The sequence below is a fragment of the Electrophorus electricus genome, chromosome 7 (assembly GCF_041902795.1).
Source record: "Electrophorus electricus isolate QZ-2024a chromosome 7, ASM4190279v1, whole genome shotgun sequence".
Taxonomy (NCBI): domain Eukaryota; kingdom Metazoa; phylum Chordata; class Actinopteri; order Gymnotiformes; family Gymnotidae; genus Electrophorus; species Electrophorus electricus.
The window spans coordinates 4,857,584-4,872,500 of NC_137503.1; the positions used below are offsets into that span (position 1 = coordinate 4,857,584).

General features: G+C 36.9%; 1 protein-coding gene across 4 annotated transcripts in view; it reads left to right on the forward strand.

Moving 5' to 3' along the window:
• The window catches only part of jak1 (Janus kinase 1), a 35,291-nt gene that overhangs the window by 757 nt on the left and 19,617 nt on the right, over positions 1 to 14,917 (forward strand). Inside the window, exons 2-4 of one of the 4 annotated variants that reach the window (XM_035524356.2) lie at positions 236 to 452; positions 7,379 to 7,586; positions 12,837 to 12,960. In XM_035524356.2, the coding sequence (XP_035380249.1) occupies positions 7,388 to 7,586; positions 12,837 to 12,960 (323 nt within the window). In that variant the 5' untranslated portion in view covers positions 236 to 452; positions 7,379 to 7,387. Of the gene's footprint in view, positions 1 to 235; positions 453 to 3,306; positions 3,549 to 7,378; positions 7,587 to 12,836; positions 12,961 to 14,917 lie in introns of those variants that run through there. The other 3 variants (XM_081717157.1, XM_035524355.2, XM_081717156.1) reach the window with 3 other exon arrangements.

The window sequence follows — 14,917 nt, forward strand, 5'->3', positions numbered from 1 at the left end:
ATATAGCCCGCACGAGGTTATACAAGTGGCACGTTTTTATCAGCAAAACCTCTACTTTAATACCTGCTAACGTGTGCGTTCTATATGTTTGCGTCGTTCGTTATTAAGACTTCATACTTTAATGAGAAAACACAAAATAAATGAGGTGCAGCGAAGTTGCTGATTTGAATTCGGATGAAATGTTTTTGGGTTTTTTTCCCATTGTTTTAGTGTTATGTTATGATCATTTTGGCAGGCGTTCTCACTGTCCTGTGACGGCAAACGCGATGACCTGATCGAGTTGTTTACAAGAAGAGATTTGCACGGAGGGCGGGGAAGTGGTAGGAGGAGTCGAGCGGGGGGCGGGGAGGTGGTGGGAGGGGTCGAGCGGAGCGCGAAACGCGACTGGACTCACAGAGAAGAATTGAACACAGAGGGTGGAGTCCGGGGAAAAATAACAAGTTTGACGTAAGGTTTGTATTCAATATTGAGTGGTTTGTTGGGTCTGTGCCTTACAAAAAATATGGAGTGTTTGGTATTTGATAGTTAAATTAATTAGCCTGGGCTTTGGTACTCTGAAGAGAGGTACAGCTAATCTATATTAGTTAATACTGACACCGGTCAATAAAAATATAATTATTCCGTGCTATTTAATTTTCATAAGATTTTTTTCTGATTACGTAGATTGGATGAGTAATAATCTTGTGCTAATTCTAAAATAATTTGATCCATTTATGTCTAATTAGTAGGCTGTTGTGTGTTATTACATATAGTTGTCAATATAGAATAATAACAAGATTTTGAGTATGTGAAACACTGCAGTACATTTATATACTTACAATTCATTTGAAATATTTTACTCAAAATGCGGCTAGTGTTCTAAATTATTCTAAAGGTTGTTTTCAAGTTTTGCTTTAAAAAAACCCAACAAAACAAAACAAAAAAACTAAGCAGCTTTATAATAATTACTTTATAAAAATCACCAATCAAATGATTCCTACTCCAGGCTGATTTCCACTGTTGTTTATAATATGTCTAAAAGCAATCTATAAGAAGGAGAGGATGGATGGAACAGCACTTGTACTCTTGACTCTACTGGATGTGACAGGCTGCCCTGGTTCAGTTATCACAGTGCTGATGCTGTCCGTCTTAAAGGTACAGTACTGTGATAACTGAAGGATGGCAGCCATCTTGACATCAGGGACCAATGAAGAAACTATAGGTGTCTTCTTTTATTCATATTAATTTATGTTCAGCCTACCAAAATATATAATGTATTTCTTTGTCAAGGTTTGCATCTTATCACAGAAGCAATACATTTCCCAGGGTTACTTTCTTTTTAAAGCAAACAGTTAAAATAAATTAGAAATCAAAATATATTCATAACAGACACTGTACAGATAGGTTCATATAATTGGTTATTTGGTTTCTTTCCATGAAAAGTCAAAATGTTTGTTTTTTTCTAGTAAAACAAATCTTCTCATAATTTTACTTTATTGTATTTACTTTATTGTAATAATTATATTTATAAAATACATTTAAATATTTATTTTAAAACATAAATTTTCTGTAAACTTTCTTATGCAACCTGTTGCATTGGACCAGGAAAATGTAAATATGGGAAGTATTGTAAATATTCACAAATTGTGCTATTTTTGTCTTTTATTGCCTCACTATATATATATCATGTCTCTCAGATACCCCTATACTGAGTCATCTGTACATTCCAGGTCTATTTTGTATGGTACATTCTTTGGAGTTTGCCCATTTGATTTGGAGGCAAATAGGCCTATTATAGCCTTTTTAGGGATTTAAAAGGGGATGTTCTTTTTTCCTGTTCTCATTTGCACTTTATTATTGGATTCCTGATTATATAAATGCATACATATTTTGGAATAACCACCACTCCCACCCTGGTTTAATGTTCCAAATCCTCATATAAAATATTCCTTTTGTGACAGAGCTTTTGTCATGACATAGCTCTACACACTCATCCCTATATTTAGCCTCTGACTCATCTAACATTAGGGGTTTTCAGTTGGACTTTAGGTTTTTGTCTGTCACTATGCATTATTGTATAATATTACATATAAGATATTGCATTTAACATCAATTACATGATCTCATCAACTCTGTAATCAATATGGAATATTTATACTCTTCGTTCATTAATGATGAAATAAGATTGTGTAATATTAACTAATATAAGAGCAGTTACAGCCAGATTTTTTAGGTCAGCCACAATGCTTCTGAGTGCCGATATTAGACTGCTTCTGATGGGAATAGCTACAGTCTCCACATGTTTTAAATCAATACATTATTGATCTCCGACAGAGTCCCTAAGTGCTCTGTCACATCAGCCTTCTTGTGAAACTGCAGCCCACATTTTCTGGCAACTCATCGGATTGTGAGGACGGGAAGTCCCTCCCCTTCAGGGCAGCTAAATCTCTTGGTCTTAAAGTCCTCCGGTGTTTGTTCCTCCATCATCGCCATATAATATTAGATGTTGCTTTGGTATGCTCTTAATACAACCTAAAAGCTGTAGACTATATTGCTCAGCCAAGGCATTATGGAATACTACGTGAAATTTTCGTTAAGATTTGCTCAAAAGCATCTTACAGTTTTGTACACTTAGTAATAAGATGAGGCTGTCCACTATCTGAAATGTAAGAAAAATAATTCCCACATGTTTTAATAATTAAATATAATTTAGTACGCAATCGAGGCAGTTGAGTGCCGACCTCTTTGTTAAAGCAAGAAGAAACAAATCAAAACATTAAAAGACTCAATTGTTCAATAATTGGAATCTACAGCTTATGTTTTATATCAAAATATTTTCACAAAATTATTTTTTACATATAGCTAAAGGCTGTGCAGACCATACTTTAATACAGAAGAATAATAGCTATATTTCTTTGTTTCTTTGACGAAGAAGAAATCGTAATTACTGTATGCTTCTTACGCAATGGTAATAATGCCTAAAACAATGGTGTAACAGGCTTCTAAATTGTTTCTATTAGCTGAACTATAGGTTATTATTATACATTTTCTTGTCGATTTTGGTAATATCTAATACGAAGCCTTTCTTTCTGTTTAAAGTCTGAGATGTGCTCTTAGATCACACTGAAACGTGAGCGATGTATTTATTGCTTAAATGCCTTAAAACTACCTTAAAACAGACTGCAATCAAGGTCCACAGAGCTGCAATAAATCTATGCTCCGCCTAAGCGTTAACTCCATTGGTTACCCAATTGACTGACGAGCAGAGGAACCAATAGACGCCGTGTACCCAAGCTCCCGGTAACACCCCATTTTCGGGAATCGTTAGACGCTTGACAGAAAAGGGTTAGCTTGGCCGGATAGCGTAGTGATCGAGTCGGGCGCCAACCGAATGCGAAGTTCGTTATGAAATTAGTTTGTCGTAAAAATAAATAAATAAATAAATAAATCGACTCGCTCTTGGGGCGACGGTGACATCAACAGACGGCAAGAAAAGGTTGAGGAGGTTTTTACATCAGTCAACTGTGATGACCAGAAAACAGCGGAAGTAACTTGGCTTGGTTGGCGAGGTAAGACCGAGAAAGCGTTTATCTTGTCTTCTGAGCCAAGCTCGATAGCTACAATCTAACCTAACCTAACCTAACCAGGATCGGTAACTTGATAACTAACCTTTAGGTAGGTTAGCTGCCTAGTTATCTTAACTAATCATGACACGGGCTATGTAATATAACTGGAGACGACTGCGCGTTAGGATAGATATGAGACATCATACAGGATATAGCCAAACTAGCACCATGATTACCTTAGAAAAAACATCCGTCCAGTCTAAAACCTCGCTAGTTACCCAACAGCTAGGTTAGCTGTCCAGCTCACGTAATATAAACCAAATAATCGCAAAAAAATCCGGCTGGAGCCAACTGGTTCGCTTGGTTTTATTCCTCCGTTGTTAGCTAGTTATCTTAGCTTAGCTAGCGTTAACTCTTCTCGCTAGATTTGTTTTCGGTTTCTCCTTAAGACACTGACTACATGTTATAACCCGACTAGGTCGACTAGTCAAGGCTTTCTTTTATATCCAGTCGCATAGAAATGTCATGTTTGTTGCTGGTACTGTTTGCTTTATTTAAACATGTTTTTAATTTTAAGACGGTTAGTTGTTAGTTCGCTATGCAGTAAGTCTTGGTACCTTTAGTTGTTTGACAGTATCAACAAATGTGCGCTACATTGTCCATGATTTCGGACAAAGTAGTTATTTATAAGGAACTAACTAATTAAAGTCCTTATTTAATTACTCTTATACTTTACCATATGTCTAAGGAACGGAAATAAATGCTCATCTATAATTATTTTCTTTGCATTTATATTTACATTAATTGTGTTTATCTGACGCTTTTATCCAAAGCGACGTACGATTCTGAGTACAACTTGAGCAAAATTTTTTTTTGTATTCAAAGTATTCTCCTGCGCTCCCTTTTTAATATAGCTACTGTCGTGGACTTTTTGAATTAGCTTTAACATTTTTCCTGTTAACAATAAAATATTTTCCTATTAAGTCGTATTTTTGTGTTGACAAGGTTAGCATTGGTTTGTAAATAGTCTGCCTCTGGCAGTGGGATTTAACCATCCGCTATCATTCCTTTTTTCCTAAAAAAGCTTTTTCTTTGAAAAGTTTGAAATATATTTTATTCGGTTATTCTTAACGTTTTCATTCTTCCTGTGGGTGGTAGATCGTCAATTTAGACATGTTGGTCTTCTTACATGATTTTTAGATGTCTAATTTTGATTAGGAAGCTAAAGGTATTTAACTTTATGAATTTACTTATAATTTTACAGAGATGTATCATAATGCAGGTTGAAGGGTTTAAGGAAGTCAGGTCTAAGGCAGAGGTATCTTGAGTAAAGTCGTTGGTATCTGTAAGCCTGTGCTGGAAAGAGAGCAAATATCTTTGTTTTAGTTGGCAAGCTCCCTTAACACACATTTGATATTGTAGTTTCAAAAACCTGCAAAACCCACCCATTGGTTTCACACCGGGTGTGTAGATTAAGCAAGCTGTATATTGTTCAGACTCCACCAACTCAGCTTTAGTGTGTATACAGGTTTTTTTTTCTTAAATATCTACAATGTTGTCTTACTTTCTGTTATTAGACCTGTATTTCGTAACCTATCTTATGCATTGTGTATGTGCATTTTGTTGTCACGTCTGCAAAAAGGTTGTGATCCTCCATAGGGTCTTAAACAAAAAAGGTAGAGTGAATGTCGGCCCTAGTAATCACAGATTCCAATGTTAACGAAGTAGTGGAAAACCAGCCTTACATTGACTTCCTTCTGAACATTGAGTTATTAAGACCCTGCACACACACTGACCTTTAGGTTGCTTCAAGGCCATGCATGTGTCTGTGGATCACGCTGCCATTTATCAACCAGCAGAACAGTTATATTTAAGCAGCAAAAGGATGATCGCAGCTTGCTTTACCAGCGGTCTGAATGTTGACACGTACAGGAAACGAAGGTTTGTAGAACAATGGTGACATAAATGGTACTCACGTTAGTGCTGGATGGCAGTGGAATGTCATGCTTTTTTTATGTTGAGTACTGATATTACTTTGAGCCATTGTTCAGAAAAAAAAAGAAGAGGCACACCTTTCATATTATAGGTTTGTATGTGAAAGTAACCCTATTAAATAAGAAGTAAAAACACCGAACTGCCCGTGAGAGCGAGCACACGTGCAAGTGATCATAATAGGCCAACAATCAGTCAGATCTTTGTTCCAGTTTTGAGAGTGCTACATGGGTGTGATGGATATTGAGGAAAAATATAATAATAATAATAATAATAATGCGTGACATGATGTTTATTGTGATTGGTTTTCTGAGGTTTGCTACTGAGTTGGAATAATCCCACAGGGTGGTCTGTTTTAAAAGAAGATTGGAAAAATACGGGTGCAACAAGTTTTTTTTTTTTTTTTTCTTTTTTTTTTTTTTCTTTTTTTTTTTTCTAATTATGTATGAGTGAACAGAAGGAATCCATGAACAATTGGTTTTAAAAAGATAAAAGCATAATAAGACCATCAGTCAGGTGTTTGTTACTGTGTAGTTTTAATTTGACAGTGTGACACTATTGGTTGCTCTCTACAGACTCCACTCCATTATTTATTTGTCTAATCTTTTGGAGCTGGTCAAGGTTTACAAAGCAATAAGCCATGAGAGGCCGTGCCTTACAGCAGTGTTATCATGGGTGGTCCTTTTGGGCAACAATAACAGTATAAAATTCACCAGTGCTCAATAAATATTATAAATTTAATAATGGCAATATTCGCAATAAAAGTTCTTCCGCCAGGCAATACACTCCGCTAATAGGCTTTTGTTGCTAAGCAACCCTGTCATTAATTTCAGCACATCTTTTTCTTTCTACAGATCTGTCCATCTTTTCATACCATTCATCCAGTGTTAACTCACCTAGTAAATAGAACCTGACATCTAAACTTTGCTTTTTATGTACTGCAACAAAGAATCTAACTAATACTGTAATAGTTTTATGTAACCTGGCATATTAATACAGAATTCAGTCATTGTGCTGCATTCCTAGTTTTTGTGTGTGTGCGCGAGAGATTGCGGATTATAAAACGGATAGTTCCAGTCTAAAGTCTGATTGGCTGGGCCTTGTTGGAAGTACTGGTCTCTGGGAAGCCATCATAAAAATCATCAATATATGCAGACTTATGACCGCCTCGCAATGACTGGATAATTTTCTGTTAGATGCTTATGCTATGTGCATGTTATGTTGATGTTATTGATATTATGTGATCTAAATCGCTGTAATGTCTCTTGTAGCTATTGATTTATTTTACAACCGCTTCCAAATGGCTCAGCCAATCAGATTTCTAGGACCAGAACCATCCCTTTTATAAGCACTATATCCATTATTATTGTTATAATTGTAGAATCCTAATGTCCAACCTTATGTGAAATTTAGCCTTATGCAAAACACACACATACACCCCTCCCGGAAAGGAGCCAGCGGGAATGATCATTGCTCACGACTCACATTTTACCCACACAGCGGCCTCACTTCTCAGCAGCAACTCTTTTACATCATGTCCGTTCATTGTTAACTTGCTGTTTAATCTTACACAAACATTAGACACTGACCATGCAAATACTAAATGTGTTTCCAACTATGCATTTGTTTGTTCCACTGTCCCTTTTAATTTACATGACTAATTGACTTCACTAGACATTTTTAAAGGCGATTCTCTTATCGGTTGTGCCAGTTCAACACAACTTATGTTGGTAATGGCGATTATATAGGCTGGGCTATCGTTCAGCATCACTCGGCAGCCTTCATGCCTCATCTGTTCTAGACCTTATCTGCATCTGTCTCTGTCTCTATCTCCACTGCAGTATATCTGGATGCCCAAGCTAGCAGTCATGGAGTTGGGCAGGCAACTGTGTGGGAAGATGAAGAAGCAGAAGAAGGCTGAGCTGGTTGTCCCTGCTGTCATGAAAGGCCTGGAGGTTCACTTTTACCTGCCCGACACCCACCAGCTAGAGTACTTTAAAGACAGCCACACTGCTGAGGACTTGTGCATAGAGGCTGCCAAGAGATGCTGTATGTACACACTTTAAACAGAGATGCACACATGTATGCCAGCATTGTCACTTCCCTCTTCCATGGTTGTATTTTTAGTGTGTCAGTCAAGACTCATTCTGTTACTGTATCTGTGGCCTTTCACCACCGATGTTTTGTTTCTGGGTAGAGAATTGCTCATTGGATTTGACTGTAATTATAGGCTACGTGGATACGTTTTCTCAGCATGCATAGTGTTTGTGTGTGTGTGTGTGTGTGTGTGTGTGTATGTATGTATTTATTTAACCATGTAAAGTATAGTTAAAAAAACAAAACAAACCAGAGCAGTATAGATGGATGAACTTAACATTAATATCGCAGGATGTTTTTACAGGTCTACATGGTGTCAAAAACTAATGGGAAATCTAGTTATTTATAATCTAATTTGCTACTCAAAAGAACATTTGTGTGTACATTTAAAAGATGAAATTACTGGACTGCAACAAAAGTATTTTTCGGAACACTGTATGACAAAGTTGAGTTCTTCATTTGTGTTATTTCAGTTTGTGGTATTTTGGGTTTGAGGCCCAGTTTGAGAATATTAATTTTAGTGCTAAATGCTAATCTTTTTTTTTTTTATTTTTTTTGGTAAAATGGGTAGATAGTTATTTGAGCAATGCCTGGATTTCCTATCCCTGAGTTCAGTATCAAGCTAAAGGGGACGTTAGAAATTCATACTGCTATCATCTTACACTTAATAAAAATGGGAGGACAGTGATGTCACCTGTCTCAGTTATATAGTGAACAGGGCAGGCCACCATTCATACATACTTATTTTCTTATGTATATACATAATTCTTCACTCAAATATCAACAATTAGGGACCCAACTTGGATAAAGCCACGTCATCTGCTGCTGTCTTACCGCTGAAGAGAGCAGTTATGTGACCTATATTCGGTGCAGTGTGCTCTGCACCACTGGCTGTGAGTGGTCAGTGCTTTTTTTTGAGTGCTTGGGTATATTGAATCGGCGTCGGTGGTTGGCAGCCAGGGAGACCTTTCTGATCGGCTGTTAAGTCAGAATGAGTCAGAGTCAGAATGTGATAGAGTAGACATAAGATGGGGGGTTTTTTTCATCGCGTTTTGGCTTAATCTGCTGAGGCTAACATATTTTGCTACATAGAAAGAAGGTTTTTTTTTTGTGTGTGCCAACTGTCTAGAGAACAGTTGTAACATTTGTCATTATCTTAACATTATTTTATGCAATTCTTTGGAAGGAAGGAACTTAAGAAAAAGTGGGAGTCAGTCAGAACTCTGCACACTTGTTACAAGATGCCTGTACATTCGGGAAGAAGCGGTTTCCTTTTGAGTTATTTTCTCTCGCACAGGAGCAGAGCATGTCATTCATCAGCTGTAGCCTGTTTGGTGCGTTTGAGTGGAAATGCACACAGGTGACAAGGAGCAGCAGTAAGATAACGTAAGGCGATCATAGTTCACTCACAGTGGGCGATCGTTGTTCAGTGTCAGTTTGGTGTGCCCTTACCCTTGGGCGCACCAGGAGAGTTGTGCTTAAAACTATTTTAACAGGGCTGTAAAATGTTTTTCTTCAGGGGAAAAAAGTGATCCCATGGTAAGTTCTCATATTTTTTTTTACATGGCTTTGCACATCTCTGCATATGTTGAACGTGTTTTGCCACCTGTCGGCCTAAATTGTGCTTCAATATAGTAGAAGCATTTATAACATTTGAGTTTGTTTGTTTTTTCTCAGACCTTGAGAGGACTTTTTTGGGGGGGGGAGGGACGGAGAAGCTGAAAAACGCACAACCAAAATAAAATGATGTTTTATTGTATTGTTTATCTGCATTATTATACTAGTGTTAATATATGTGTTGTTTTATATGCAAATAAACACTTTCTGTGCAGATAAATATTCTTGGGGAGCCTAAGACTTCTGCAGTACAGTGTATGTAATATATTCTCAAAGATGTATAATGCTTAGATCATTGTTTTTTGATCATTAGTTTCATTAATGAGCACTTAAAATGAAAGCAAAATAAAATACAAGGATTTGTATTTAATCTTAATTTCCCAAAACCTGAAAAAATAAGCACTGTGACTAGATTCTTTTTTTTTTTTTTTTTCCTGAGCCACTTTAGCACAAGTGTGGAGATTTGTATATGCACAAATCTATTGAAATAATGGTTTAGGTTATGTTGACATGGTTCTGTAAATTGAAATTGTGAGTGTAGATTGATTTTTATTGCTGTTTAAAGAGCTTAGTCATGCTCTGACCTCTTTAGATTTTGTGCATTAAGGAAAGTAATGGCCATAACTGCCTGGCTTTGCTCTTTAGATGTTAGTGGTCTCATCCTGAAGCTGTTCATTTATTGTTTAATTTGTTTACATCTAGGTTAATCTTGCTCATCAGCGTCAGAGGTTTGTTTTTATTATATGCGTGAGGCCTTTTTGCTTTCCGCTTTGCTGACTTGTCTGTCTAGTTCTACAGGCTTTACTGCAAAACAAACCACACCATTTTATAGCAGTAACAGTTTTACATATGGAAACTCACAATGCAAATTGACAACTGTGAACTACAGTGAAAGTAGTTATGTAAACAGTTATTGTGTACAAATTGCATTATAGAGGAGTGCTGCATATTCTGCTTGCTGTTTGGCATGAAATGCATGGTGAGCCACCTCCCCTAAAACTCCATGTGGAATGGAGCACTTGTGTTTTTGGCACACAATCAATATTTAGACACAAAATGGCTGCTAGGTTGTGATGTCAGGCTCAGAATTTCCCCTAAGCTGTACCGTGGCCAAGACCATGAGTTCGCCTGGGCAGTGGAAGAGGAAAGGAAGTATTTGCAAGACTGAGGGAAATACTTTTGATGCAGTTCATATTAGACACATTCATACTTCAGCGTGGAAAACAATACAAAATGAGTAAACACCAGAAGAGAAATGGTGTGGAAACAGTACACTGAACCCTACTCGTCATGCACCCATAAGTGTTTGAGGCACTACTTGTATAAGACAAGTGGACCCATCATATTGCTACTACTCAGATGTTGGAAACTTATGAATAGCTTTTATCTCAGGACGCATCTGTGCACTTGTCAAAACAGAGTGACTGACACTCGCTGACTGAGGCAAAATAACTTTCAGGATTTTACAATGTAGTTATTTGAGCCCTTGCAACGACAACCCATACATGCCCATTTACTGTTTTTCTGCATACTACGAAATAAAAACAATAATATAAAGTATTATTACAAGTTTTATTTTTATATGCCCATGTGAATTAAGTCTAAATAAAGCATATGTAATATTTTTAATGTAAAAGTTGTACAAAATCAGAAACCAAAATAACTGATTACACAAAAATAGGAAATGGTTAATGTATGGTTTTTCATTGCAAGGGCTCAATTAAGATGAGGCAGTTTGGGGCTTGAAATTGTGTTTTGGTACTGTTTGTTAATGTGATTTGACCTTAATCTATAATTCAGTACACGTTTCCCTGCCATGAATGCACTTTCAAAACTTTCAGAAAATGTATCCAGCATTTCTCAGGCACTCAGACAATGGGATGTCAATTTACTACAGTGGTGCTCTAAAGGATTCACAAACTTTCAAAGTTTCTATTTTTCTGGATAAACCTGACCTAAAACTTTAGCAAATTGTCCTACAAGTCCTAAGAGTAGGTAACCTGTACCAAATCAAACAAATGAGATGAAATTACTAGACTCCAATTTATTTATTGAGTAAAATGATCCAATATTACATATCTGTGAATGGCAAAAGTATGTAAACCTTTAGGATTAGCAGATATTTTGAAGATGAATTTGAGTCAGGTGTCATCAGTGAATGGGCTGACAATCAGGCCAGAATTAGTACCCAGTTTTATTTAAAGAACAGGGATCTAGAAACCTTTTGATTTTCCAACAGGCTAGAAAAGGTTACAAAACCATCTCTAAAGAGTTTGGACTCCACCAATCCACAGTCAGACAAACTGTGTACAAATGGAGGAAATTCAAGACCATTATTGTCCTCAGGAGTGGTCGACCAACAAAGATCACGCCAAAAGCAAGGAGTGTGGTAGTCCGCAAGGTCACTCAGGAACCCAAGGTAACTTCTAAGCAACCAAAGGCCTTACTCACATCAGCAAAGGTTAATGTTCATTAGTCCACCATCAGGAGAACACTGAACAACAACCCTTCATGGCAGGGTTGCAAGGAGAAAGCTGCTGCTCTCCAACATGAACATCGCTGCCTGTCTGCAGTCTGCTAAACATCACATGGACAAGCCAGAAGGCTATTGGAACAATGTTTTTTTGGACGGATGAAACCAAAATGGATCCTCTTGTTTCAAATAAATAGTATTGTGTTTGGATAAAGGAAAACACTGCATTCAAGTATAAAAAAAACTCTTCTGTGAAAGACAATGACGATCGTATCATGGTTTTGGCCTGTTTTGCTGCTTCTGGCCTAGGATGGTTTGCCAAAATTGATGGAACAGTGAATTCCAAATTATTAAGAAAATTCTAAAGGAAAATGTCAGGCCATGTGTCTGTGAACTGAATCTCAGGAGAACGTGGGTCATGCATCAAGACAATGACCCTAAGCATACAAAGTGTTCCAAAGAATGGTTACAAAAGAAACTAAATTCTTTCAAGCCAATATGCAGGACTAATCAACGTTTAGTTGAACAGTTTAGTTGCTGTTATTACTGCACAAGGTGGTCACACCAGATGCTGAAAGCAAAGGTTTGCATATTTTTGCCACTCACAGATGTGTATTATTGGATCGTTTTTCCTCATTAAAGAAGTGACAGAGCCCACTATTTATGTCTCATTTGATTTGATACTTTTTAATGTTCTTTTACTACTTGGTTGACAAACTGATGAAGTTTTGGGTCAAATTTATGCAGAAATATAAAAACGTCTGAAGGGTTCACTGTATTTGTTAGATTTTCTGTACCATGTCACAGCTCACTAACAATTTTAGAATGGAACACAATCTGTTTTGGGGGAGAGGGAACTAAAGACTGCAAATTATTTGTTAGAATAAAGTCTCATGTCCAGATGTAAACTGTGAAGTTGCAACTTTGTCATGAAAATGACCTAGTAATGCTTTTTGACTCATGGATTTGGTCTAGAACACTGCTTTAACACACCTTTCATATACCTTTGTTTGGAACTTCTTACTCCATGTTATTTCAGATGTCCATTAATATGCAGAGTAAATGGAGATTATGAAATCTGCTTCTCAATGTATCACATATCACTGTTTCAGGTATTTCACCCCTGTGCCACAATCTCTTTGCACTATACGAAGAAAGTCAGAACCTCTGGTATGCACCCAATCACACATTCAAGGTCACTGAAGACACAAGCCTGAAGCTCCACTACCGCATGAGGTAAGACAGCTGAGTTGAAACATTTTGTTTTGTTACTTTTATGACATTTTGTTACTTTTATGGCTGTTGTTTTGTAAGTGTTTATTGATGTGATTATATCTGTGTATTCATGAAGGCCCCTGGTCTTGGCGCATGGTTAGAACCTAATAATCATGTAAAATCTGCCAGAATGTTGATGGACCAAGTTTTAGATGGAGATATCTCTGGATCAAGCGGTTCCTCAGTTGGATAACCAAAATTAAGACTGCAATAGTCTCTTTTGTTTACTGTAACTGTTATTTTTAGTTGCTGTGGACTATGAATTTTGGCTTATTCAAGATATGAATATCCTGTATTGGATTTCTTAAGTGCTACTACTGCTATTGCTGCTTCTAAATTTGTGATACATGAGAGAAAAACAAACAAACAAACAAATATATATATATATATATATATATATATATATATATATATATATATATATATAAAGAATAGAAATATTATGCATGAAGTTTAATATCTTGAGTTCCGCTGGGTATTGCACAGTGTAACTTGCAAGTGCCAAAGAACCTAAAAGCTACCTGCTGATGGTGAAGTAATTGACATGACTTATCAAAACAGGAGCAAACATGCCTGAGAGGCTGTTGCAAGACATTGCACATCAGTGCCAGCCAATGCGCTGCTCAGGAGAAAAACGTACACATGGCCGTGAAATGTTTGTTTACTGTGGCCCTCGATTTCCACATCCACGCCCTCACCGTTTCTGCTTCAGCTGCACTGAGTGAGCTAGAGTTGGTGTGGAGTGGGTGTAGTTGTCAGTCTTGCTGTTTAACATCTCTTGTTGCAAGTCTTTAAAAAAAAAAAAATGTTTTTTGAGGGTTTAACTCTTTAAGTGCCCTTTTATGAATCCCGTAAATAGGAAAATAACAAATGCACCCTTGCACATTGTCATCTTGAACATCTGTGACGTTCTGTTGGTTAGAGGTACGATCTCTCTTATGGGCTAGTTTTGCTAGGTTTTTAATTTTACAGAGACATTATTTTGTTTACTGTTGTTTTAATGATAATGTAAATGTGATTACAGACATTTTTATTCCATACTATTTTATTGCAATGCATTATTATGTAGGTAGGAAAACTAGTAAAAAATGGACACCAACCCTCCAACATACAGGAGGAGTTGGCGGAGAGTTTGAGCTGAGCCACGTTGCTGTTTGGATCCATATGGAAGCTTCTTTGCTTCATCAGAAGAGCAAACAACAAAGAGGAACCTTGCTCAGACTGCTCCACATCAACTTTGCAAAAGCTTGTGTTCATTGCCCTTTGTAAATCTGTCATAAACAAAGGCTGTTTTAAAAACCTAACATGCAGCTTCCATTGAAAAGCAGTGAGATTAGATCATATTTGCTTGGTATTTTGTTTTGAGAGAGAAAAAGGAAGCCAGAATTGCCTGTTTTTGGACAAGGGTCCTGTTTTATAAGGTATTATTAAAAATGTCACCAAGACGGACTCTAAAACCTATTTCATTCTAAAAGGATATCCTTTGGGATAGTGCACTAAAGAAAGTCCATTAATCATATCTGTGCTAAACATGGCCTCATGCAATGTAAAATAATGTACCGGTCCCGTTGTACTTTTGCATATCTATGAGAAGAGTGCGTACACATGAGAACTGTGTGCACACATTTTGGTCTTAACCCTCTTTGTATCTGTACTGGTCAGAGAGATATTCAAACCTTAACAGATACATAGAAAAACCTGTTGAACTCATTGCCACTGTTGCCTTGTTTGGAGAGAACCTTGCAACTGCAGAAAGCAGTTTTGTGTCTTTGGTCTTTGTTTTTCTTGCATGGCGATTGATACTACTTCAGTGGAAATCTCATTTATACCTCCCTTATGGATTTGAGGCATTTTTGGTGTTTTAAATAAGTAGAAAACTGGAAACTGGAGAAAATTACATGTATTATGAATGGTTCAA